The following is a 26,916-nucleotide window of genomic DNA, read 5'->3' on the forward strand; positions in this document are numbered from 1 at the left end:
TTGCAGAAATTACAAGTGTTGATCCATTTCAGAGCCAACACATTGTAGCCAACACACATCAGTGTTGATCGTCCATTTAATTATCACAACGAAATGTCCGTCATTGTTCTTTACTTTGCCGCGGGGTAAGGCTGGTACTGTAATGCAGGCGGCTAAGCTAATTTATTATACTTCTAAATCTATAAGTATTGCGCTTGCATGATGATCAAATCAACGTATTGTACCGTGGTTTATATGCTATATATTATGAGAAATGTTCCATTACTTCCCCTCCTCCCATATATTCAGATGGCTATTATTATCGCTGTTTTGTTTTTTTTACTTTGCAGAGGAGTTGCTAGCAGCTAGCATTACAGGCTGCGGCCTGCGCTCCAGAAGCTCGGCAAAAAAAGAAAAAAAACAGCGATCATGATTCATGATAGCAATCTGAATATATGGAAGGGGGGGGAAGTAATGGAACATTTCTCATAATATATAGCATATAAACCACGGTACAATACGTTCATTTGATCATGTAAGCTCAATACAGATCTATTTGAAAGCCCCAGTGGTTGCTAGCAGCATGTAGCATGGATGGATGGAAGAATATCCATCCATTTATTATACATTAGCTCAGCGGCCTGCCACAGCGGCGCGGCAGACAGCGAGCAGAAAATAATACACACTGAATAGATATAGCATATAATGTTTCAGACAATAAGATTCTTACCATAGAAAAATCTGGTCACCCGTCCAGATCGGAGTAGGATGTCATCGCTCGAGCCAGGCCGGGAAGAATGGTCGGAAAGCCCGCAACAGCTGGCTTGCTCAGCGTAAAGAGGTTACGGTTACGGGGCCGGTCCTTCAGGACGAAGATCGTACAGAGGTGTTCCTCCATTGTCGTCTGACGCACCAGACAGACAACAGACTACTAACTAATACATCTAAACTAAATATAATCGCTAAATATACTCAATCACTTTCGACACGCCACCAACTCTCTCCCCATGCAGAACCGCAGGGGGCGGGCACGTTTTTTATAGCCAAGGACGCGCGCGTGTTACGTGACACGGGATTTCTGGGTATTGTAGTCGGAATTTCAACAAAGGGACTTCACACAGCGATGCGGAGGTTATTAATCTACCGATATTCATAAAAAAAAAAAAAAACGAAGAAATTCGTTTTCCCCCACACTCAGAACGTTATTGAATAACGCATTTATTAGTTATTGCCCTTCTAAGGGTTAAAGGTCTTTTGTTGCCTCATAAAACACTGTATAAAACGAATTACAGTGTGCAGAATTAGAGGATAGTTCCTGACATTGCTGATAGAAAGCATAACGATTATTTATACTCCGTGGCATAAGATGTCTTATCTGATCTACAATAAGTGTTTCCCAACCGAGGGTCATCGTGGCTGTGTGTCACGCTGAACACTGCTGATCTGCAAGTTCAAGCGCTTGCAGATCGGCTATTTTCGGAAGCCGATCCACAAATCAAGGCCTGTCAAAACTAAATAAAAGTTCAACATTTCAGATGACTGGAATATGACTGTGAAGAAAAAGACTGACTAAAACTAAAAATAATAATAATAATCACACCCATGTGAAGTGAAGGGCAATCTTATCATCATACATCCATCTCATTGCGGCCAATCACAATTTGCGTCCTCACTGTTGCCTTCAATGTTTGTGTTTACGTATTGTTTGTGTTCTCACAAACACTCAAAAATGGCCATTCGTTTTCAAAGGCATTTAATGTTTGTATTTAGGAGACAATGTTTGTGTTCACACACACCCTCAAAGCTTGACATAGGAGGGGCTAGCGCCTCTCAAAAATATAGATATAGTTCAAACCAAAACCAGGTTTGAACTGGACATAGAAGGGGCTGGACATACAAGGGGCTAGCGCCTCTCAAAAATATAGATTCAAATATAGTTATAGTTCAAAACAAAACCTGGTTTGACCAGCTACATAGTTTTATTTTACAATATGCCTTTAGACCACCCCAGCTTCACCGAAGACAGTTAGAAGGACGTTGAAGGTAAAGTAACACTATAGTTGTAATGGGGACATGTCAACGGCCGTGAGGTTTTAAGCGAGGTGGCAGGTGGTCGTGATGATGAAATAAGTGGATGTCGTGTCCTGTGTAGCCCGGAGGTCGTCGGTTAAACTTGTCAAAAGTGTCCTTGAGCAAAACACAGAAGCACTCCTAGTATACCTGCTGTTCATTTTAACCACACCAACAGCTCGTTACAGACAAGGAGGTCCTACCCCCCCCCCCCCCCCCCCTCTCCGCCCCTTTACATTTAAACTTTTTCTTCCCTTATTTAATAGATGTGTCTTTAAAATACAGAAACTAGCCAATCTAGCTATTTGTCATTCAATAGAATATATAGGCTTAACAACTACAGCCCTAGAGTAGCCTAGATGCATTAAGTTGAACCCCAGATATCCTTAGTACATTAGTTGTCTCCACCAGCCGAAGGCTAGGGGAGAGTATGTTTTGCACTCCGTCCGTCCGTGCACCCACATTCCCACTAGGCCGAGGACGAAATGCCACATGAACAATTTCAACTCAGCCTCAAGGTGGCGCTATAACTGGCCCAAAAGTGTTTTTACCTCTAACTGCACGGATCTGTGGATAACTTTGTATGCCAACTCCCTAGAGGCCAAGGAAAAACCTTTGCCTGGAATTTTTCACATCTGCTCTTTATAGCGCCACCAGGAGGCCGACATATGTAAAACACATTTTCTATTATTACTCCTTCACATTTTATCCAAATTTCACGCAAATCGCTACACATGATCTCCATAGTCATGTGATCAAGACAGGTTTGTTTGATTTCTCATATTCCATCCTGATTGGCCACGATTGCCTCCTACAGTTTTCAGGAGTAGCCCGCTTTGTACAAATCGCCACAACTCCTCAACGCAGCGATTGCGATGAAACTGTGCACGCATATTCCCACTAGGCTGAGGAAGAATCCTGGAGGAGACCTGTGCCGATTGGCACTTTATCTAGTTCCTTATTATTTCGCTCCCATGCCTGAGGAAAACGTTGCTTCATTAAATAAGACCCTTGTGCCGAGCAGATACACAGTGTGCGGGTGTACCTTAATGCTTTCATTGATGTCCACTGGCCTACGCACCTGTTACTGCATACGCCTAATTTCTAGGTGTGCGAAAGTTTTCTCCTACAGCCCTCCAACATAAAATACTGCATTCAAATTCCGGAGATGTGGCGAATTAAAAGGCAATTCTCTTGAATGCTGCCTTCAACCATTTTCATATCAAGGCCCATTATTAATTCTGCATTTGAGCCACATACGGACCACCATGATGACATTTAGACCTCTCAGGATCTATAAGGGTCCATTTGATTACCAACTCTATAATCATTTAGCTGGGGACCACCTGGAACCCACTCAAGGACCACAGGTGGTCCCCGGACCACTGGTTGGAAAACCACTGAGGTATATGGCGTGGAAAGGGTGCATTTGCATTGCTTTCGCCATATAGTGCTGGTCTGCAGGGACTGAAGCCCCCTCTGATGTATGCGTGCATGTGTCGTAGAAGTTTAGATGTAAACGTTTAATAATACCCCTTTATAAAGGGTATCTCCTCTAAGTTACACTCTGAGATGATCTCATCTGTCACACCCCTGTGGTGCTTGTATTGTTTTACAATGTTACTGTCCCATTTGTTGAACTGGCTCAAGTCTTGAGGCTATGTTGGGGGTTGGCTGTTGTGGGAGTGAGCAATAAAGGCTGTCACCCTCTGTGACTCTGGGAGTCAGACTGGGGTTTCCATGCATGCAGGTCATGTAAGTCTTGTCTCCTTAAGTAAGTAGCCTTGCCGAGCCATGAGGCCCATAGGGCAGGAGCCTATCTCCTGTTTGTGTAGCCATGAGGCCCATAGGGCAGGAGCCTATCTCCTGTTTCTGTAGCGTGACATGACGCTAGTATGTCGCAGGGACTTACCCCCAATCCGACCCTTGATGCTGAGTGTCAAGCAGGGAGGCACTGGGTCCCATTTTTAGAGTCTTTGGTATGACCCGGCCGGGGATCGAACCCCGACCTCCCAGTCTCAGGGCGGACACTCTAACCACAAGGCCACTGAGCTTGTCTCCTTACTCAAGTAAAATCCTTATATTTCCAAACTCTGAATTATTGTGTTGCCTCATTATCATTATTATTAATTGTACTTTTGAGCATGTGTCCTACAGACTGCCTTAACACGTGCGTGTGTGCATGTACACGTGCGTGCGTGTACACGTGCGTGCCTGCGTGAGTCAACAGTCTGGCTGCACAGACATGGCGTAAGGTGTGTGTAATGGTGAGGTAACTATAGCCGCACAGCTGAGCCTGTTAGATCACTCACTACATCACACAGATAATAGTAGGGCTGGCTGGCTGTTTAATGGCCGTCCATTCTTCATGCCTCCATTACAGCCCTCCACTTCACACAGGAGATGATGTGAATTATGGCATTCTGTCAATTCATCAGGTCAAGTCTCCCCCCTCTCTCTCTCTCTCTCTCGCTCTTAAATGGAGCAATTATATAGCTCCTTTTCAGAAGGTTCCCCTCCCATGAGTCGACCATCATCATCCATCATCATTAGCATCATCTCGGGAAATTGTTGACATCTGAAACATTTTCTAAATATGAATCCAAGCACATTTTTACTTCAGTCATGCTAGTGTTAATCCACAGATTGTGCATTACATTCATTCTCCTATTTAATCCATTCAGGCCCTGACGTCGAAAAAATCGGAAAGATTTGAGGCACATTTTAACGATTTCTCAAAAATAGCAGACCTACAAGTTCATAGCTATGAGCTTGTAGATCTGCTATTTTTCAATAGACAAATTATAACATAATGTTTAAAACACCAAAAGGGGGTTACCATGCAATTAGGGGGTTGGGTGTCTTGCTCAAGGACACTTCGACACCAACTCTGGGGGAGCCCACAGGGATCGAACCGGGGACCTCATGGTTCCCAAGCGGCCACTCTACTCTACCTCCTGAGCCACTGCGTCTCCCCCCCCCCCCCTCTCCCTCCCTCCCCCTCCCCATCCCTCTCCCTCCCTCCCCCCCCCCCCCCTCCCTCTCTCTCTCTCTCTCTCTGAAGGCATGTCAGCTGTGTAGTTTTATGGCTGACAACATGACAGAGGTATACGTGCGAGAGCGTATACGTAATCATTTCCACGTACGTAGCGGTGGTGTTTTCAAGCCTCATGACTCATGACTCAGCGACGGGCCTTTTAATTAAAAGTGGAAAAGGCTTAATTAATCCCTCCCCGCGCCGCCCGCCGCCGCCGCTCCTGTGAAGTTTAAAGTCCAGGTATATAATAATGACTGTGAGAAACATGGAGCTAAAAAACCCCACAGGGTCCAGAGAGTAGAGTAGAGTAGGGCAGACAGACAGAAACATGGAGCTAAACCCCACAGGGTCCAGAGAGTAGAGTAGAGTAGGGCAGACAGACAGAAACATGGAGCTAAACCCCACAGGGTCCAGAGAGTAGAGTAGAGTAGGGCAGACAGACAGAAACATGGAGCTAAACCCCACAGGGTCCAGAGAGTAGAGTAGAGTAGGGCAGACAGACAGAAACATGGAGCTAAACCCCACAGGGTCCAGAGAGTAGAGTAGAGTAGGGCAGACAGACAGAAACATGGAGCTAAACCCCACAGGGTCCAGAGAGTAGAGTAGAGTAGGGCAGACAGACAGAAACATGGAGCTAAACCCCACAGGGTCCAGAGAGTAGAGTAGAGTATGTCAGTGGTTCTAAACCTATGTTTCTACAGTATGTCAGTGGTTCTAAACATATGTTTCTACAGTATGTCAGTGGTTAAAACCTATGTTTCTACAGTATGTCAGTGGTTCTAAACCTATGTTTCTACAGTACAGTATGTCAGTGGTTAAAACCTATGTTTCTACAGTATGTCAGTGGTTCTAAACCTATGTTTCTACAGTACAGTATGTCAGTGGTTAAAACCTATGTTTCTACAGTATGTCAGTGGTTCTCAAACTGTTTCATGTCAAGGAGCCCCACAATAATATATATGTGGCCGCGGAATTCCCGTCTCAAACTATTTCCTTCCAGGGACGCCCCAGAAGCAAAGAAATGAGTAAAGAAAAACAAAGTTCGCTGTGAAAGAATATACCTGAATATTCAAAGATTTGCACACGTTTTTCATTTCTTTTCGAAAATAGCAGATCTACGAGCTCATAGCGCGGCACCGAGCTTGTAGATCTGCTATTTTTCCAACAGCTGAAGTTTAAAATAAGCGTGAAAGTGGCTAAAAGCTACTGTATGAGGTGAGTGACACAGATGCGTTCCAGGTCTCAATGGGTTATACTGCTTAGCTGGTTAACAGCAGCGTTGCCAAGACTTCAAAAACATCACGAATAAAAGGAAAGAGAAATCACACCATCTTCTCGGGCGAACAGCTCCTTGTCACGAACGGGCGAACAGCTCCTTGTCACGAACGGGCAAACAGCTCCTTGTCACGAACGGGCAAACAGCTCCTTGTCACGAACGGGCAAACAGCTCCTTGTCACGAACGGGCGAACAGCTCCTTGTCACGAACGGGCGAACAGCTCCTTGTCACGAACGGGCAAACAGCTCCTTGTCACGAACGGGCGAACAGCTCCTTGTCACGAACGGGCGAACAGCTCCTTGTCAGGGCTTTTTGTGAAACGTGTTTTCATGGACTCTACAGGAGCTGTCCACGTGACCGCACGTGCACGTCACCTGACCTGCACGTCACCTGGGGGCCAGAACACTTCTTCTGAGCCAGGTGGAGGTTATCTTATGACACAAGGTGCATGCCTGCAGTGCACATGCAGCACAACACACACACACACACACACACACACACACGGGTGCACGCGTACACACAAGGTGCATGCCTTACAGTGCACGTATAGCGTGCACACACGGACGCATGCACAGTTTGCACACACACACACACACACCCACACACACACACACACACACACACACACACACACACACACACACACACACACACACACACACACACACACACACACACACACACACACACACACACACACACACACACACACACACACACACACACACACACACACACACACACACACACACACGGTGCACGCCTTACAGTGCACAGTAACAGCCTAGGTTGACCACCTGGCCAAAACTGGCTACACTTTGTCAGCCTGCACATTGCCTGAAGGGGGCGACATGTGGCTTTGTTCTTCAAAGATTTTTGTGCGTGCGTGCGTGTGCGTGTGCGTGTGCGTGCATGCGTGGTGCATGAATACTTTTACTTTTAGTACTTTTAAGTACATTTTGATGCCGATAATGTTGTACTTTTACTCGAGTACATTTTCAATTCCGTATTTTTTTATTTATTTTTTTAAGATTTTTTTTGCGGCTTACGCATTTTATTGTTTTTTTGAAGGGACAGACAGTAGGCTGACAGGAAACGGGAGAGAGATGGGGGAAGACATGCAGTAAAGGCCGTGTCGGGCTCGGGAGTCGAACCCGCGGCACACTGCGACTGGATTACCAGTCGGGTGCCCAGACGGTTACGCCACCGCCTGGGCCAATTCCGTACTTTTACTTGTAACGAAGTAGTTCTAAATTGCAGTATTGGTTCTTTTACTTAAGTAAAACAATTGAGAACTTTTTTCCAACCCTGTTTATCTGTCATCCTGTTATCAGTGCAGACGGGGGCGGTGCGGCGCCGTGCGGCGCGGTGCGTCAGCTCGCCATCTGCTCCTGATCCATCACATCTCTCCTCATTACGGGCCCGCCACGGCGTGACACCTGACCCGCCGGCAGCCTATCAGGAGGAAGATCAATCGCGCTATACGAGGGCGGAGGCCAGAGCCGAGTGTGTAGAGCGGCGGTTAAGACAAACATTGACAATGACAGCTTTGAGTGTTTGTGAAACACAAACGTCGCGTAAACGGAAAACACTGAAGGCAAAAGTGAGGACGCAAATTGTGATTGGCCAGAATGAGATGATGTATGATGATACATGGTGATAAGAGAGCCCCTCACTTCACACAGGTGTGATTTTTTTTAAGCTTTGTGCCGCGTTGTGAGCTTGTATAGATCTAGTCTATTTTCACTAACATTGTGTTTTCCAATTCATGGGATTACTTTTATTTTTTATTCAAAAAACCTTTGTAACGGTTTTGAAATAACAATTAAAAACAAAATGTAGGAAACAAAAAATAAAAGGGACCCATAAAATGTGTCCGCGAGACACAGACCCCTTTCCCACCGGTCGGTTCAAAATGTGAACCGACCGGTGGAAAAGGGGCTCACAGAATGGGAGGCCCCCAAGGAGGCTCTCCAACGCTGAAGCACTCGGCCCTCTACTGGTCAGAGGAGGGACTGCAGGCGCACCCGTGGAGTTATGACGAGGAAACCCCCATGCAGTGCAGCTGGGGGTTTAACATCGAGCGCTCGTTTGCACTTCCGCATTTTGGGCACCCAAACTTGAAGTTCTTCCGGGTGCTTCAAAACGCCACGGAGCAACTTCCACTGAAATGAATAGCGGTTCCGGTTCAGTCTCTATCCTTTTAACCCATTCTGGTCGGGAACCCATTTTGGTGTTAGCATCATGTTATGCTTTAGCTATTGAAAAAATAGCAGATCTACAAGCTCATAGCACGCCACCGAGTGGCGTGCTACGAGCTTGTAGGTCTGCTATTTTTGAAAAAAATCGAAGAACGACTGACATTTTTAGAATCTGATCTCAGGTCAGAATGGGTTAATCAGACCAGTGTGTGTCCAGTGGAAACCTCGTATGAATCTGATCTCAGGTCAGAATGGGTTAATACCCGGTGCTCACCTTTCCTGGGCAGAATGGTCGGCGTCGGCATCTCCTTCTTCCTCAGTAGCTGCTGCTGGCCATGCCCATAATCTCCGTGGCTCCGCCCATCGTCTCCGTGGCTCCGCCCATCGTGTATGTGGCTCCGCCCATCGCCTATGTGGCTCCGCTCATAGTCTACGTGGCTCCGGCCATCACCCATGTGGCTCCGCCCATCATCTATGTGGCTCCTCCCATCGTCCATGTGGCTCCGCCCATCGTCCATGTGGCTCCGCCCATCGTCCGTGTGGCTCCGCCCATCGTGTCCGTCCTCACAGCAGGTGAGGAGGGTGTGTCCACAGGGGTAGCCCAGGTACTGGTGGGCGTGGCAGCCCCGCCCCTCGCGGCGCAACCGCAGACCCAGAGCGCAACAACGGCAACACGTCTGTGGAGGCAACACACATACAGTGTGATTATTACACTCGGATCCAATTGCAGTAAAATGATGGGTTCACGTTTTATTAATTCACAACAGGAGAGACATACCGGTACACACATACAATAGATCACAACGTGGTTCCCTCTCAACTCTCTCTTTCCGGCATGTGTCGTGACCCCACACAAGGCATTCCACTGTGAACTATAGCACTGCCACCTATTGGCAGGTGGTGGAAACCATGGATGTAAACACCTATGTGACTAATATATCACAGCCAGGTATACTGTGAACACAAGACTTATTATACACAGGTATAGCCAAGCACAATCCTTGTAGGTATACATGATCTTGTAGATTGGATTTTTTGGACTTGTGTTATGCCAAACATTCGTACATTGCGGTATTGATACTTTTACTTAAGAAAAGAACCACTTCTACCACTGACTATAGGCGTGTGGAGCCAAAATGCCATGCAGAGCCGGTCTATGATGGCTCGGTGGCTCCTCCCCTCAAACAATGAGCAGACATGTTGGATCCATGCAGAGCCGGTCTATGATGGCTCGGTGGCTCCTCCCCTCAAACAATGAGCAGACATGTTGGATCCATGCAGAGCTGGTCTATATGATGGCTCCTCCCCTCAAACAATGAGCAGACATGTTGGATCCATGCAGAGCCGGTCTATATGATGGCTCCTCCCCTCAAACAATGAGCAGACATGTTGGATCCATGCAGAGCTGGTCTATATGATGGCTCCTCCCCTCAAACAATGAGCAGACATGTTGGATTCATGCAGAGCTGGCCTATGATGGCTCCTCCCCTCAAACAATGAGCAGACATGTTGGATCCATGCAGAGCCGGTCTATATGATGGCTCCTCCCCTCAAACAATGAGCAGACATGTTGGATCCATGCAGAGCCGGTCTATATGATGGCTCCTCCCCTCAAACAATGAGCAGACATGTTGGATCCATGCAGAGCCGGTCTATATGATGGCTCCTCCCCTCAAACAATGAGCAGACATGTTGGATCCATGCAGAGCCGGTCTATGATGGCTCGGTGGCTCCTCCCCTCAAACAATGAGCAGACATGTTGGATCCATGCAGAGCTGGTCTATATGATGGCTCCTCCCCTCAAACAATGAGCAGACATGTTGGCACTGCTCGGCTGAGCAGCCAAACCACCAGACCTCCCCTTCTTCTGGGACACAGAGTTGCCACATTTTGCCAGAGAAACAAGCAGCCAGATCTAACGAAAACAAGAAGTCTATTGGACCCTATAATAGCCTAAATACAAATAAACTATTCACAACCCGTTGTGAGCTTGTAGATCTTCTATTTTCACAAATAAATCTAGATCATATATATATATATATATATATATATATATATTAGTGCTGTCAGGCGATTAAAAATTGTAATCGCGATTAATCGCATGATTTGTGTAGTTAATCGCGCGATTAATCGCAAAAACCTTTTTGCTTTAAATTCAATGTTGAACTGAAAGAAAACGGTGTATTGTAGAGATGCTCCGATCTGGTTTTTTGGGACCGATCACTGGAAGCAGTAACTGCCGACAGCGTCGTGAAATCACACACCTTGCAAACTGTGAGTTTGGTGTCCTTTTCTGACACAGTAAACCAGGGATACTCAAATAGCTGAACATGTGGGCCACATTATGAAAATGGCAAAATGACGTAAGTGCAATGTGCATTATTTTATGGCTTGCCCATTTTCTCTCTTTTGAATAATTCTGTGCAATTGGCACATTCAACACAAACAACCGTTTCCATAAAACAAACTAACATGGGCATAAGCAGAATCATGAATAGGCCTATTTAATTTATACAAAAGGAGAAGAGAGAGAGCAATGTGTTTGTGGCTCAAACTTTGTCTAATATTGTTTTAGAGCAGTGGTTCTCAAACATTTTCATGCCAAGAGCAAAGGACCCCCAATATTTTTTCAATCTACAAAAATAATCCCCAAATCACTTATAAACAGCAGATGTGGCAACACTGGCCAGAAACGACCAGTGTTGCTTCTTTTTGGCTTATTTTGTATAGACCTAGGTTGCTTGTTTCTGCCATAGAGTTATACTGGCAACACCTCTAGCTTCTAGCAGCTACTGCTAGCTGGTCTGTGCTGCTCTTGACTCGTCTCTCTGTGTGTCAGTCCCAGCTCCGTGACTGGGAGATGGGACTGTCCGACTGTGGATACTTGTCTGGATAAAACTTTCTGTTACAGTTAAATCCATTTAAAAGTACCACACAACTGAAAAGTATCACGACTGTGACCGCAAGTTAGAAACGTGTGTGGCTATAACGAGGCACAGCTGTTTACAATGCGATACAACATTAACAGCGGGGGTTTTGCTTTTGCTCTGGAATGGATGAATTGCACAGGTCCCTCGGTTTCTTTTTGGACTGGAGCGTACGACACGAGCAAAACCTTTGTGAAATGTAAATGGAAGGCTGCCTGTTACTCCACTTAAAACATCCTAACAGGCTAACAAGGGGTCTGGGAAGGGAGTGCATTGCAGGAACCAATATTCCTCAACATCCCGCCTGCCAATCGCTGTGATTTTTTTTATTTTGCGTTAATGCGATAAAGAAATTAGTGCCGTTAATAAGGTGTTGCGTTAATGCATTAATAACGCGTTAACTTTGACAGCATTAATATATATATATATATATATATATATATATATATGTATTGTTCGAAATATTGTTCTAACATTGCAACAACACACGTACATACAGGGCAAATTTACTGAAAGAACTAGACAAAGTGCCAATCGGCACAGGTCTCCACCAGGGCAGGTCAGGTTGTGGCCTCATGGTGGCGCTATAACAGGCTGTTGAGGAAGATTTGGGCCAGAGGTTCGTGTTGGATGGATGCAGGTACAATGTTTTTCCATGTGTGCATACATAAGTTGTATACAGATCGATGCAGTTATAGCTAAAAACAGGAATTGGCCTGTTCTAGCGCCACCGTGAGGCTGATTTTGAGGGAAAAATTGTGGCATGTCGTCCTCGGCCTAGTGAAAATGTGCGTGTATAATTTAACGGAAATTGCACACTGTTTGTGATTTGTGGCCTTTTTTCGAAATGGACGAATCGTGTGAGCTTTGGAAGCCAATCTTAGCCAATCAGGATGGAAGATGGGAAATGGTGCCGCTCCGTGTTGATCACATGACTATGGAGATAGCATAGTGTACCGATTTGCGTGAAATTTGGATAAAATCTGAAGGAGTAATAATAGAAAATGTGTTTTACATATGTCGGCCTCCTGGTGGCGCTATAAAGAGCAGATGTGAAAAATTCCAGACAAAGGTTTTTCCTTGGCCTCTAGGGAGTTGGCATACAAAGTTATCCACAGATCCGTGCAGTTAGAGGTAAAAACACTTTTCGGCCAGTTATAGCGCCACCTTGAGGCTGAGTTGAAATTGTTCATGTGGCATTTCGTCCTCGGCCTAGTGGGAATGTGGGTGCACAATTTCACGGAAATCACGCGATGTGATCATGATTTGCAGCATTTTGTTTGAAACTGAGCACTCCTGTGAACTTTGGAAGCCAATCTTATCTTAACCAATCAGGATGGAGTCTGATAAATCTGAAAGACCCGTTTCGTTGAATGGCTCTAGAGAGACTGTGTACCAATTTGCGTGATGTTTGGACAAAATCTGTAGGTGTACTGTGCAAAAACTTGTTTTGCACAAAGCGGCCTCCTGGTGGCGCTATAACAGGCCGTTCTGGAAAGTTTGGGGCAGAGGTTCATCGTTGGCATCCAGGGAGTGTGTGTGCAAAATTTGGCATCGACCGGGTTAACGGTGGGCGAGATTAGCTGCTCACGGACACACGGACGGACGGACACACGGACACACGGACGGACGGACGGACGGACACACGGACGGACACACGGACGGACGGAGTGCAAAACATACTCTCCCCACATGCCTTCGGCCTGGTGGAGACAATAAGTGGCTTATAATAAGCAGACATGGCAACACTGGCCCATGAGCAGCAGGAATGCTGCTCCACCTGGAAGTGTTCACATGTCTGGAGGAGGATGAGCAGAACACAGACCGTTTCCCTCTGCACTCTTTGAACCCATTAACCCATTTAGACCTGAAAAACCCATGTTTCTACGTCACTTTATCATGTCAAGGAACCCCCCCCCAAAACATATGAAATTGGCCGCCGACCCCCATCTGAAAATATGTTGTTCCAGCTAGGGACCCCCCCCCCCCCCCCCCCCCCAGAAGCAAAGATTTGAGTTAAAAATGTTCGCTGTGAAAGAATATATATATTCAAAGATTTGCGGCACATTTTCATGATTTTTCAAAAAATAGCAGATCTACGAGTGCCGCGCTATGAGCTTGTAGATCTGCTATTTTTCAATAGCTAAAGTATAACATAATGCTTAAAACATGCACCGAAAGGGATTCCTGCCCAGAATGGGTTAAGATCCGAGATATGAAACCGTTTCGTTCCAGCGGGACCCCCCGGAAGAGAGGATTTGTGTTAACACTTTCAAGATTCTTCTAAAAAATCTTAAGAAATAGCAGACGTACAAGCTAACCCTGCACTGCTGTTTTTATATAGGCCAACGCAATAATCTTTCTTTATTGGATCCGGACGTTTCTGTGTGAAATACATTGGAGTCAATGAGAGCCGGCTGAACCAGCTTGTTGAACAAACACTATTTCTTGAGTGATTAGAACCAGTCAGTTAATCGGTTCAGGAATATAAAAGAAAGACATTATCATCACAAGGTGTTTTCCAATCAAATTGTTTTGTTCATCTGTGCACACACACAGTATAATTTTATTGAGGCATCTAAACAGCGGCATGTATCGTTTCTGGCTCTGCAGTATCGCAATATTTGGTTCTCAATGACGGTGCTGATATTGTGCAAGTTGGCTCACTGGAAACACCAGACCAGTGGCTCTGAAATGGTGGTCCAAGGACACATTTGGGTCCATTTCTGGTTCCATTTGTGATTTGAGGCCATGGAGCAGGAAAACAATGGATTGTGCACTCCGGGGCAGGGAGCGAGACTTTGCCCCGCAGGTGAAGGAGTTAAGTATCTCAGCGGGCATGTTCACGAGTGAGGGGAGGACAGAACATGTCAGATCAGCCGGATAATCCTCCGAGCAGCAGGGGGCGAGAGAAAGCTGAGTCAGAAGGCTTCCTACTCTCGACTACGGTCATGGAGTGTAGTCCATGAAAGAAAGAATAAGGTTGCGGATACAAGCGGACGAAATTTACTTTTCTCAGACGGGTGTCCAGCCTCTCCCTTAGCCCATTTAGGCCTGACGTTGAAATAAAAAATTAAATAAAAAGGAGCCAGCTTTGGTGGTCTAGTACGGATGCCTCCCGAGTGTCTCCCTAAGGAGTAGAGTTTGTATCGGGCCCGAGAATTAAGGCCCGGCCCTAACTGGGCCCTAACTGATCAGGCCCGACTAATTAGCATAGATTCTAGTTGGCCTGGTCGGGTTTGGGTAGAATTACACAGAGAAAAAGTGAAATGCCAGTCAGCACCAAATACACAAACAGACAGAACAGAACTATTATTTTTATAATTATATACAAATTCAATATATATATATATATATATATATATATATATATAAAAAAAAAATCATGGAGCCCGTGCCCTAAAACGTCGGGTCGGGCCTGGTCGGGATCGGGCAGAGTTTGAGAACTCTACTAAGAAGGTCTTCGATCCACGTCCCACTGGGAAGAGACCACATGACAGACCAACGACCAGATTGGGGGAGGATTATATCTCCACACTGGCCTGGGAACGCCTCGGGATCCTCCAGGAGGAAGTTGCTAATGTTGCTAATGCTAATCTCAGCTGGAACGTTACCCCCGCGACCCGATGCTTTATAAGCGGTCGAAGATGGATGGATGTACACTCTCAAGAGTTATGCGGGTCCTTGAAATTAACCCATTCTGACCTGAGATCAGATTCTAAAAATGTCTTCTACATCCTGACAGTTTTCTGAAAAAGCTATGTTTCTATGTCAGTCGTTCTTCGATTTTTCAAAAATAGCAGACCTACAAGCTCATAGCGCGCCACTCAGTGGCGCGCTATGAGCTTTTAGATCTGCTATTTTTCAATAGCTAAAGCACAACACAATGCTAACACCAGAATGAGTTAAAAACATTGAGAACCACTGTGCACTAAACGAAACCTAGCCTTCATTAATAGCATTGGTAAGACATGTGAAGGAACGTGTCTGCGTGCGCGCGCGTGCGTGTGTATCTGCGCGTTTGTGTGACTTGCCTCGTAGGTGTCGTCGGCGCACTGGTCGGTGATGTCATCACATAGGTCACCGCCCCGTGCGGCGCTCATCCCCAACACACACCTGCCCTCCACCAGTGAGCTGCTGCAGCACTGCTGCTGTACCGCACTGCAAACGCACACACGCGCACACACACACACACACACACACACACACACTCACACACACACACACACACACACACACACACACACACACACACACACACACACACACACACACACACACACACACACACACACACACACACACACACACACACACACACACACACACACACACACACAATCAATAATAGTAATCACTGAAAACAGCGGACATAAATCTACATCCATGGCAGTCAAGTGTTGGGTCGGGTCGTTGGCGGTCAATGTTTTACGTAGTAAATGATGTACCTCGTTACTGTCTCACCTGCACACAGCACTGCATAAAATAAAGTATGGAATACGGATGTGTATATTACAGGAAACGCCTGTTAAACCTTCCGGTAAACTCCCGAATTGTACCATCACACCTGTATATTACCGTATATTAACTAGTGATCGACCGATATGGTTTTTGGCCGATATTTCCGATTACCGATTAGTGGACAAATCAAAAAGCCGATAGCCGATATTATGAGCCGATTATTCAAGTTTAAAAAAAAAGTTTTTACAGTAACATAAATTCCAACACAAGAATTCCTTGAAATGCATTATTGATATTTATCGCTTATAAAAAAGGAAGTGCAAGAAGCACCAACATCGTTTCAGTAACACTTCCCCCCTCCATCAAATGCAGCTTTTTTTTAAATTGCATTGCACTTACATGTACTGTAGCAGCATATATATGTATCTATGTATGTAACTATCTATATATTTATCTATGAATGCACCAAGTGTGTGTGTGTGTGTGTGTGTGTGTGTGTGTGTGTGTAATTGTCCAGAACTGCCCCAAAAAGGCCTCTGCCCGGGCTCTGGACCGGGCCCATGCCCAGTGTCCATATATGGAGCTGGCCTGTTCTGACCTCACAGCACTCCATATTTGGGCATGCCTGACACAGAAGACAGAACTCCACAAGCTGGCTGCATATATACTCCCTATTTGGGCATGCCTTACAAAGAACTCCATATATGGGCATAAAAGGGAGGCATTAATTTCCAACTTGCATCGTTCCAAGTAGGTCAGTGCCCAATGGGCTGTAGAGGCACTACTAGTTTATCTACAAGCCCACAGCACATTGCAGCATGACATGTTGAGAGCTTGTAGATCTGCTGCCCAAACTCTCCAAAGCCATGTGACCTTGTTTGCCACTTTCAAGATCACTGTCCACTTTTTTAATGCATGTAGAATTTGTTTTTACCATTCATTTTATAGCAATAAAAGACAATATGTCTCAAAACACTGGCCAACAATAAAATTATTGGCAACTAATTATAGCCAACATGCAATAATCATATTAGGCTGGTCAGGATGGGGGAAAAAAACGTTGTCCTTCAGTTGGCTGACGCGCGCGCGCGCGCACACACACACACACACACACACACACACACACACACACACACACACACACACACACACACACACACACACACACACACACACACACACACACACACACACACACACAACAGGCAATCAATACAACTTGTTACAGCTGTTGTTTGCAGCGTTAGCAGGCAGCAGCTAGCTTGGCTAACGTAGTTCTACCACTGCTCTCTGTGACTCTGTCCCTCTCACGTGTGGATTTTATTTTGGTTAATTGAAGATGAAAACAGCAAAGCTTTTTATGGTTACAAGGTTAGTAGCCTATAATCCTTTCTCCTCCCTGCAGTGGCCCTCTCTCTGACTCCGTGTGTGTGTGTGTGTGTGAAAGAGAGAGAGGAGACGTCAGTCTGTAGAGCGGAGCTAAGCCGTGTCTACTCCTCCGGGGGTGGAGCACTTGGAGTCAGACACGCAGCTATACATTTCCTTACAACCGTACTCTACTGGATTTTCAATTAAAGTGGTTGTTTCACCATGTTTGCGCATTTATGAGAAATATAATAATCGGCCGTTTTTTTTCCGATTATTAGTTTTTAGCACCGATACCGATATTAATTAAAATCATGAATATCGAAGCCGATAATCGGCCACGGCCGATTATCGGTCGATCACTAATATTAACTGTATATGCTGCTAAACTTGGCAAATATAGTTCCCATAATTGCCTGTTAACTCCTCTTTTCACGCAGTGCAGAGTACCTCGTTAACTAGTCTCACCTGCACACACAGTACCTCGTTACCTAGTCTCACCTGCACACACAGTACCTCGTTACCTAGTCTCACCTGCACACACAGTACCTCGTTACCTAGTCTCACCTGCACACACAGTACCTCGTTACCTAGTCTCACCTGCACACACAGTACCTCGTTACCTAGTCTCACCTGCACACACAGTACCTCGTTACCTAGTCTCACCTGCACACACAGTACCTCGTTACCTAGTCTCACCTGCACACACAGTACCTCGTTAACTAGTCTCACCTGCACACACAGTACCTCGTTACCTATAGTCTCACCTGCACACACAGTACCTCGTTACCTAGTCTCACCTGCACACACAGTACCTCGTTACCTAGTCTCACCTGCACACACAGTACCTCGTTACCTAGTCTCACCTGCACACACAGTACCTCGTTAGCGTCTCACCTGCACACACAGTACCTCGTTACCTATAGTCTCACCTGCACACACAGTACCTCGTTAGCGTCTCACCTGCACACACAGTACATCGTTACCTAGTCTCACCTGCACACACAGTACCTCGTTACCTAGTCTCACCTGCACACACAGTACCTCGTTACCTAGTCTCACCTGCACACACAGTACCTCGTTAACTAGTCTCACCTGCACACACAGTACCTCGTTACCTATAGTCTCACCTGCACACACAGTACCTCGTTACCTATAGTCTCACCTGCACACACAGTACCTCGTTACCTAGTCTCACCTGCACACACAGTACCTCGTTAACTAGTCTCACCTGCACACACAGTACCTCGTTACCTATAGTCTCACCTGCACACACAGTACCTAGTTACCTAGTCTCACCTGCACACACAGTACCTCGTTACCTATAGTCTCACCTGCACACACAGTACCTCGTTACCTATAGTCTCACCTGCACACACAGTACCTCGTTACCTATAGTCTCACCTGCACACACAGTACCTCGTTACCTATAGTCTCACCTGCACACACAGTACCTCGTTACCTAGTCTCACCTGCACACACAGTACCTCGTTAGCGTCTCACCTGCACACACAGTACCTCGTTACCTAGTCTCACCTGCACACACAGTACCTCGTTAGCGTCTCACCTGCACACACAGTACCTCGTTACCTAGTCTCACCTGCACACACAGTACCTCGTTAGCGTCTCACCTGCACACAGAGTGGGCGTCGGCATCGAGCAGGGTCATGTGATCACAGTGCAGGTTGTCTGTGGCCCAGCGCTGGCCCGCCTCACAGCAGCTCTCCACCAGGGGGAGCTCCACAGACACAGGCAGAGGGGACAACGCTGAAAGACAAAAGTCACACCTGTGATACACCTGTAATCATACATCATCTCAATCCGGCCAAAAACTATTTGCATCCTCACCTTCGTCTTCAATGTTTGTGTTAACACAATGTTTGTGTTTGCACAAACCCTCAAGGCTAGACATAGGAGGGGCTAGCGCCACTCAAAAACACCATCTCATTGGATTATTGCATCTCAGACGAGCCTCCTTAACTACTTCAAGGAGTAGTTCACCCAAATAAAAACTTTTTTGGGTGCCCGCAAACTTCGCCAATCTTGGAATGTGAACTTTGGAAAGTTGGAATGGGATCTGACAAACACACATATGCGCACGCACACACACACAAACATGCGCGTGCACAGACAGACGGACCAACAAGGGCAACAAACATAAGCCATGGCCACGGCCTTCGGCCTGGTGGAGACAGCTACTTCACAAGAACAGTATTAATGGAGGTTTCCTCTCCCAGAGGGAGTAAATCCTCAATAATCCTGGCTTTATGGAGGCTGAAAGAAGCCTTTGTGATGACATCATACACATGAAAGTGGAGGGGGGGGGGGGGGGGGGGGAACAAACAGCACCAAAATGAAGCCGACATCATTTTAGAGAGTTACTCAAATAATGACTAATATTAATAATAATATTACTGAAGTGGTATAATCAAGCCAGTGTTATGTATGCTCACACACAGCACTGGGAATCGGTTGTCATTCCTTCCACTCCCAGACCACCTTAGCCCATTCTAGGTGGGGACCCCTTTTGGTGTTAGCATTATGTCATGCTTTAGCTATTGAAAAATAGCAGATCTACAAGCTCATAGCGCGCCACCGAGTGGCGCGCTACGAGCTTGTAGGTCTGCTATTTTTGAAAAATCGAAGAACGACTGACATAGAAACATAGCTTTTTCAGAAAACTGTCAGGATGTAGAAGACATTTTTAGAATCTGATCTCAGGTCAGAATGGAAAACTGTCAGGATGTAGAAGACATTTTTAGAATCTGATCTCAGGTCAAAATGGATTAGTGGTGGAAGAACTCATGTTTCTTTACTTACATAAACGTATCAATGACGCTGTGTAGTGTATATACCACTGTCTGTACAATGTAGAAACACTCTGTTATGAATAATGCCTACAGTGTTTTTGTTTTCCTTTTGTTTTCTGTGTATATTGAGAGGTAACCTGTGACATATTTCTGCTTTCATTTGTCTCTATGTTGTCCTATGTGTTGGTTTTTCAAATGTATGAAATGAACTTATAAAACCAAGTGAGGGGAGATCTTATCATCATACTGTACCAGTGTTCTTTTCGTCGACTAATACTATGACGAAAAATGTTCGTCGACTACCTTTAAAAAAAACAAAAACGGCATAAAAACTAAGCCATGATGACTTAAACTATGACTAAATATACTGACAATTTCGTCAACAAATAAAAACTAGACTAAATGTTAGGAAGGGACTAGTGGACAAGATATTGGGTGCATGCTGAAAATAGCAGATCAACAAGCTCACAACGCGTTGCGCTGCGATGCATTGTGAGCTTGTAGATCGGCTATTTTCAGCAAGTGTAAAAACAGTAATTACGATGGCATCAAGGCCCGACAAAATACATTTTAGTCGACTAAATCAACTGTAGATTTAGTCGACTAAAATATTATGATATTTAGTCGACTAAAACTAGACTAACACTAAAACATTCCAGGTGACTAAAATTAACCTGACGCTGCCAGATCCAAGAAGCTTGCTACACAAATTTGTTTCACAGCTTATTGGGATCTGGGATCGCGGAAGCAAATTTGATGACGGGGCTGTTCCTTTTTTTCAAGATACTTGGTAGATGATTGGATGGGACCGTCTGTCTATCACCGTGTGGGCGTGCAAACACAACCAATCATATTGACGTGTCTATATAGCTTCACATCCGTTTTCGCACATATCCCGCCCTTTGCTCACGCTGATATGGTACGGAATCGGAATAGCCAAATGGCATTGATCACGCCTCCAGGTCTTTAGTTTACTCAAGTTAGGGAATAAGGCCTGGTACTTAAGACACGCAAAATACAGCCCCTAGGGTTTTCAGAAAACTGTCAGGATTTAGAAGGCATTTGTAGAATCGTCCTCAGGTCGAAATTGGTTAATAATAATGAATCCTACAGTATGAACCTATAGTCTACCAGACCTCCCCAGGGTCTTTGTAGAGTAACGATAATAATACTTGATCACACCACAGCGTCACTCTCACGACGTGTTTGGAGCTTCATGTAGACACGAGGCTATACGTTTGCTATTTTTGAATTTGAATCCTAGGCAACAAAGTCTTATGCACACCTGTATGCTCTGAGGCGGGTGCGTATAGGCAGGGCTCAATGTATTAAGAAATCTCTCTCTCTCTCTCTCTCATTAGCAGGCAACAGTGCAGCACTGTCTCTCTCTCTCTCTCTCTGTTTCTGGCACAACAGCGTCCCTACTGGTACTCATAGTCATACTGGTGCTCATTAAAGTCACATAGGTAGTCACATAGGTGAACCAACACATAGGTGAACACAGACATTGCTGTTCTTTGGAGTGGTTGCACCACTCAAAAATGCACATATGCACAAAGACCCGCACACCGTCTGCACTTGCAATATGAACTCTATTGGCAACATTTCGGTCAAAGACCTTCCTTCTTCAGGCATCTGGATTTGAATCATGAAGAAGTCATACGAGGTTTCCACCTGGCAGAGAACGATATCTTGAACTGCTTTTGTCGTGTTTTTCTTTTGGCCAGTGAAGCGAATCTTTGGCAGCTGCTGCTATGTGAGCTATGTTCTCAGCAGCGCCTGCCAAAAGGCCAAACATTCAGGTTCAGCCAAGTTAAGCGATTATAATCTTCTTTGGTAGAATAGAAGTGTCAAATAGCTCTGTATTGTGATAGTAATGATTGCACTGCAGCTCAGTGGAGTATCCACACTGAGATTGGGGAGGTCTGCGTCGTGGGTTCAACCGGTTCATACCAAAGACTATATGAAAATCACACCCATGTGAAGTGAGGGGCGCACTTATCTCATCATACATCATCTCATTACGGTCAATCACAATTTGCGTCCTCACCTTCGTCTTCAATATGTTTGTGTTTAAACAATGTTTGTGTCCTATACATGCCATCATATGGAACCAGTTGTTTCTATCATCAGATTTGGCTATGCACACAGTAATATACAACACAATGAATAAATGTGTCCATAGCCTGCTGCCTTTCTGTGCGTGCGTGCGACCGTGCATGCATGCGCGTGCATCCTCTCCTTTTCATCTGATAAAATGTATGTAAATGCCAGTGCCTGCGGCTTCATCTGCAGAACAGATGGACAAACATTGGTGCTCAGCCTTCTGCTCATCTCGTGTCGGCGGCGGACAGTGTTCCTGGATGTTGTTTTGTTTCTGCATTACATTACATCTGGCATAGAGTCCCTATGCTAGCTTCTACATTACATCTGGCATAGAGTCCCTATGCTAGCTTCTACATTACATCTGGCATAGAGTCCCTATGCTAGCTTCTACATTACATCTGGCATAGAGTCCCTATGCTAGCTTCTACATTACATCTGGCATAGAGTCCCTATGCTAGCTTCTACATTACATCTGACATAGCGTCCCTATGCTAGCTTCTACATTACATCTGGCATAGAGTCCCTATGCATTGCTAGCTTCTACATTACATCTGGCATAGAGTCCCTATGCTAGCTTCTACATTACATCTGGCATAGAGTCCCTATGCTAGCTTCTACATTACATCTGGCATAGAGTCCCTATGCTAGCTTCTACATTACATCTGGCATAGAGTCCCTATGCTAGCTTCTACATTACATCTGGCATAGAGTCCCTATGCTATAGCTTCTACATTACATCTGGCATAGCGACCCTATGCTAGCTTCTACATTACATCTGGCATAGCGACCCTATGCTAGCTTCTACATTACATCTGGCATAGAGTCCCTATGCTAGCTTCTACATTACATATGGCATAGCATCCCTATGCTATAGCTTCTACATTACATCTGGCATAGCGACCCTATGCTAGCTTCTACATTACATCTGGCATAGAGTCCCTATGCTAGCTTCTACATTACATCTGGCATAGCGTCCCTATGCTAGCTTCTACATTACATCTGGCATAGCGTCCCTATGCTAGCTTCTACATTACATCTGGCATAGAGTCCCTATGCTAGCTTCTACATTATATCTGGCATAGAGTCCCTATGCTATAGCTTCTACATTACATGTGGCATAGCATCCCTATGCTAGCTTCTACATTACATCTGGCATAGCGTCCCTCGTGTGACCCTAATTGATAGTCAACCTCCGGCCACGCAGAATTCCTACATTTTGATGGCCGCCAGTTGCAGCCGCCATGAAAACTGGCGTGCATCTTCAGAGGATCTTAAATGAAATGGTCCACATGAACAATGTAGTAAAGAAGGCCCAGCTCCGGCTCTACTGCCTCCGGCGCCTGAAGACATTCAGGGCGAGCCCTTACATCCACAGGGCGTTCTGCAACGCCCAGATGCTCCTTTACGCCTTTTAAATAGACATACAGTCATCTTAACATGCTTCTATTTGTTCCCCCCTTTTGTTTTTACAGTGAAAGCATGTATAAATCATTTAAAAAAACCTTACTTTTATCTGGAATTTGTGTTTTGGAAATACAATTTGATTGATTGATTGATGAGTGGTAGTTGGTTGGTTGATTAATTGGTTAATTGGTTGATTCATTGATTGGTATTCCCCTTTAAAAACCAGGTTTATTATCATCATTGTAGGAGCCAAAATATACATTTTGTTTGTTGTTTATTCTATTTGTTTATTTTTTCCCACGCTTGGGTTTTCGATGTGCCACAGCCCTTATCTGATTGATGAGCTCCTGCTGTGTGTCTGCTAATCACTTTACTTATGTCAGCTGTGTGTCTGGGCAGTGGCATTCAGTGAGAGAATGGGGGTGAGCTCTAGGCTCAATATTTTCTGTTGACCGTTTATCCTTTGATCGTTTATACCAACAGAGTACGTTTTAATTTATCAACATTTTCAGTACATTCTTGGACCTTGTTTATTTGTCAATAAATCACCTTAACTACAATAAGAACTTTTCTGGTTTTCAATTTGATTGAAAGAAACGCGTCATACAGTTCCTGCCGACAGCTCAGCCTCATAGCACTACTACTATTTGATTTGATGGGAAGAAGTAGTCGCTACAACAATCATCTTCACTGATATTTATTGGTAATATCCTCAGAGGTTGACCGTTATCACCGTTACACATGAACGGAAAGAGTCTCTCGGTGAAAGCGTCGTGTGTGAAGGTGTGCAGGTGTGCCTTAGTGTCAGGATCGGAGAAGGACAGCGTGCCTCCATTCCAGTCCAGTCGGACTCGGATCCTCCAGGGTTTCTGCTTCACCTGGATGACAGTGGACGAGAAGAGTCTGCACTTTGCCGTGAATTCGCCGTCATTTAACATGATTCTCCAGAAATGACCGCCTCCCTCTCCCTTCCTCTGGCACGACTCCGCTAACACGCCGACCGACCAAAATCGGTTTTGTCCGACCTCCACGTCCCAGCTGTGAGTCCCAGAGTCAAAGCCCTCGGAACCCAGCACGAAGGGGCACCGCTCAAACCTCTCCGGGTTGTCGGGAAGAGGCTGTTGTTCGTCTCCGCGTCTCACGCTGGTCAGGTCGTCGGACACGGTTAACGACGGATGGGCGGTGTTGGGGTCCAGAATGACGGGAGTGTAGGAGACGATGTCCACCATATTGGCCAAGACTCTGAAGGCCAGGTTGCCCAGGTGTTTGGCCTCGTCTATCAGTGCTCCCGCGTCCAGCTGTGGGTCCTGCAGTGTGAACTGGACTCTTTCCAACGTGGTCTTGGGGTTCTGAAGGAATGAGACGTGTTCGGCTCTCAGCTCCTCCTCCACGGCTCTGATTGTGTTTGAAAGAGTTGATATCTCTCTGTTCAGACCCCCAATCTTCTCATTCATCATCTGAATCTTCTGCTCCTCTTCCTCCCTCAGCGCAGCGATCCTAGCCTCCTCTTCCTCTTGTAGAAACCGATGAAGCTTCTTAAACTGTTCCTTGATCTGCCTCTCTGTGTTCTGGGCCTGGACCTTGATGTGTCTGGCCGCGTGGTCACAGTTTGATTTGACTTCATTGAAGACCCTCAACAAGAGCTTCAGCGATTTCTGGACTTCCTTCTTGGGATTCATCTTTTGACCTTTCTCCTGCAAGAAGGTCTCGCACAGGTTCTTCAGAGTCTCGCTACAAAGCGGATCGTCCTCTGAAGAGACTTCCTTACAAACCGGACATTCCTTCATGTCCCTGTGTGTCCACCATTCCTGCACGCAAGCCTCACAGAAGATGTGGCTACATGGAAGAATGACGGGATGGTCGAATATGTCACTGCACACGGGACAGGAGACGTCCTCTTCGGAAAAAGACAACTGGAAAGCCATTTGAGTAAGTCTCTGGTCGTTGTAACAGGTCTTCCTCTAAGAAGGTTGACTGAAGTTTACTTATAATAACGTTCGATTGCTGGTGCTTATTATATGTCCAGAACAGCTGACAAACAAATAACAAAGATTTAAGTCTGTATATTGCACCCACCAGCTGTGGAAAGACTTGGTATGCTCCCTTCTTGTTTCGATTTGTCTACAAATAGACGTTGCGGTGACGTCACTGCAGTAATGTGGCGTGGGTCAAGTGAAAGCTAGCAAGTGAAAGCAGGCCTGGGTTCGACTTTCAGACGCAAAGCTACAACTTTAGCTGCAATGACACGCGTCACTACAAACGCACGCTTGATTACGTCACGACCACGTGAGAAACATATTCTACAAAAGCGACAATGTGTAAAATTATGCTGTGATCTTTGTGTCGTTTGCATCTGCCCGTGTTAACGCAGCATAAAGACATTATTGCGACTGTAGGTCGCATTTACTATGAAGACCTGCATTTCCGTGTGTCACATCACACCTCTATATACGGTCACGCTTCATGACATCACGCCTCGTGACATCACTCCTCCATATATGGTCACGCCTCGTGACATCACGCCTCCATCTCCATAAATGGAGCTGACCTGTTCTGACATGCCACATGTTGATCCCTCCCCACCCGTCCTTCCTCTTCGATGTCTCCCTTTTGACTGATACCTGTCCATTCAAACTCTAGACGGGCCTGCCCTGCCCCAAAGTTATTAGTGCAGCCCGGCAGCCAGAAAAAACTAGAGTTCTCAACAGGCCCGAAACGTAAGGCCGGCCCTACCTGGGCCCTCACCAAACCCTGTACACTCAAGACACTGCCACCCTTAGATCTCCATATATGGAGCTGATCTGTTCTGACAGTCCATAATGTTGTTCTGACCTCATCAAACCCTGTACACTCAAGACACGCTCCATATACGGCCAGTACAGAATTAATTCCGTCTGTTGATCGGACCCCCCCATGCCAAAGCGCCAGTGCTCGCCCAGCAGTCTGCCGTCACCCAGGCGGATGTGTTGATCTATGTTGATTTGCCAAAGCGCCAAAAAAAAAAGAAAAACAATTAGAGTTAAGAGGTTTCTGCCCGACAGCGACAATATACTGTAGCCCAATGAAATAAACTCATCAAAGGCACAGCTTACTTCACGCTGCGTGTGATTTTTTTTCTTTGGAATAACAATAAATAATAAATAGAAGGGCTTGACCCTTTGTTTTGGGGAAACACCGGCCTAGAATAATAAGTCTGCGTCTCTCCATCTCCCCCGTCTGCACTTCCTGAAGGAGCACAGCAAGGAAGGTCCCTGCCTCGACCTTAATGTGTTGTTTACG

At 45.7% G+C, this 26,916-nt stretch overlaps 2 protein-coding genes across 2 annotated transcripts in view; both read right to left on the bottom strand.

Moving 5' to 3' along the window:
- LOC310863103 (uncharacterized protein) overlaps positions 1-26,916 on the bottom strand; it is a 107,465-nt gene that overhangs the window by 50,383 nt on the left and 30,166 nt on the right. Inside the window, exons 7-9 of the mRNA XM_083771236.1 lie at positions 18,949-19,084; positions 15,526-15,652; positions 8,839-9,241 (exon numbers count right to left, since the gene is read on the bottom strand). Coding sequence (XP_083627362.1) covers positions 8,839-9,241; positions 15,526-15,652; positions 18,949-19,084 — 666 coding nt within the window. The remainder of the gene's footprint in view (positions 1-8,838; positions 9,242-15,525; positions 15,653-18,948; positions 19,085-26,916) is intronic.
- On the bottom strand, positions 24,267-25,562 carry LOC310863730 (E3 ubiquitin-protein ligase TRIM35-like; the record flags this gene model as incomplete). Its single annotated transcript, XM_083772225.1, has 1 exon — positions 24,267-25,562. The coding sequence occupies one exon, from the start codon at positions 25,560-25,562 to the stop codon at positions 24,267-24,269; it is 1,296 nt and encodes a 431-aa protein (XP_083628351.1).

Source organism: Protomyctophum parallelum, assembly GCF_964188405.1.
Source record: "Protomyctophum parallelum genome assembly, chromosome: 8".
In the NCBI taxonomy this organism is placed as follows: domain Eukaryota; kingdom Metazoa; phylum Chordata; class Actinopteri; order Myctophiformes; family Myctophidae; genus Protomyctophum; species Protomyctophum parallelum.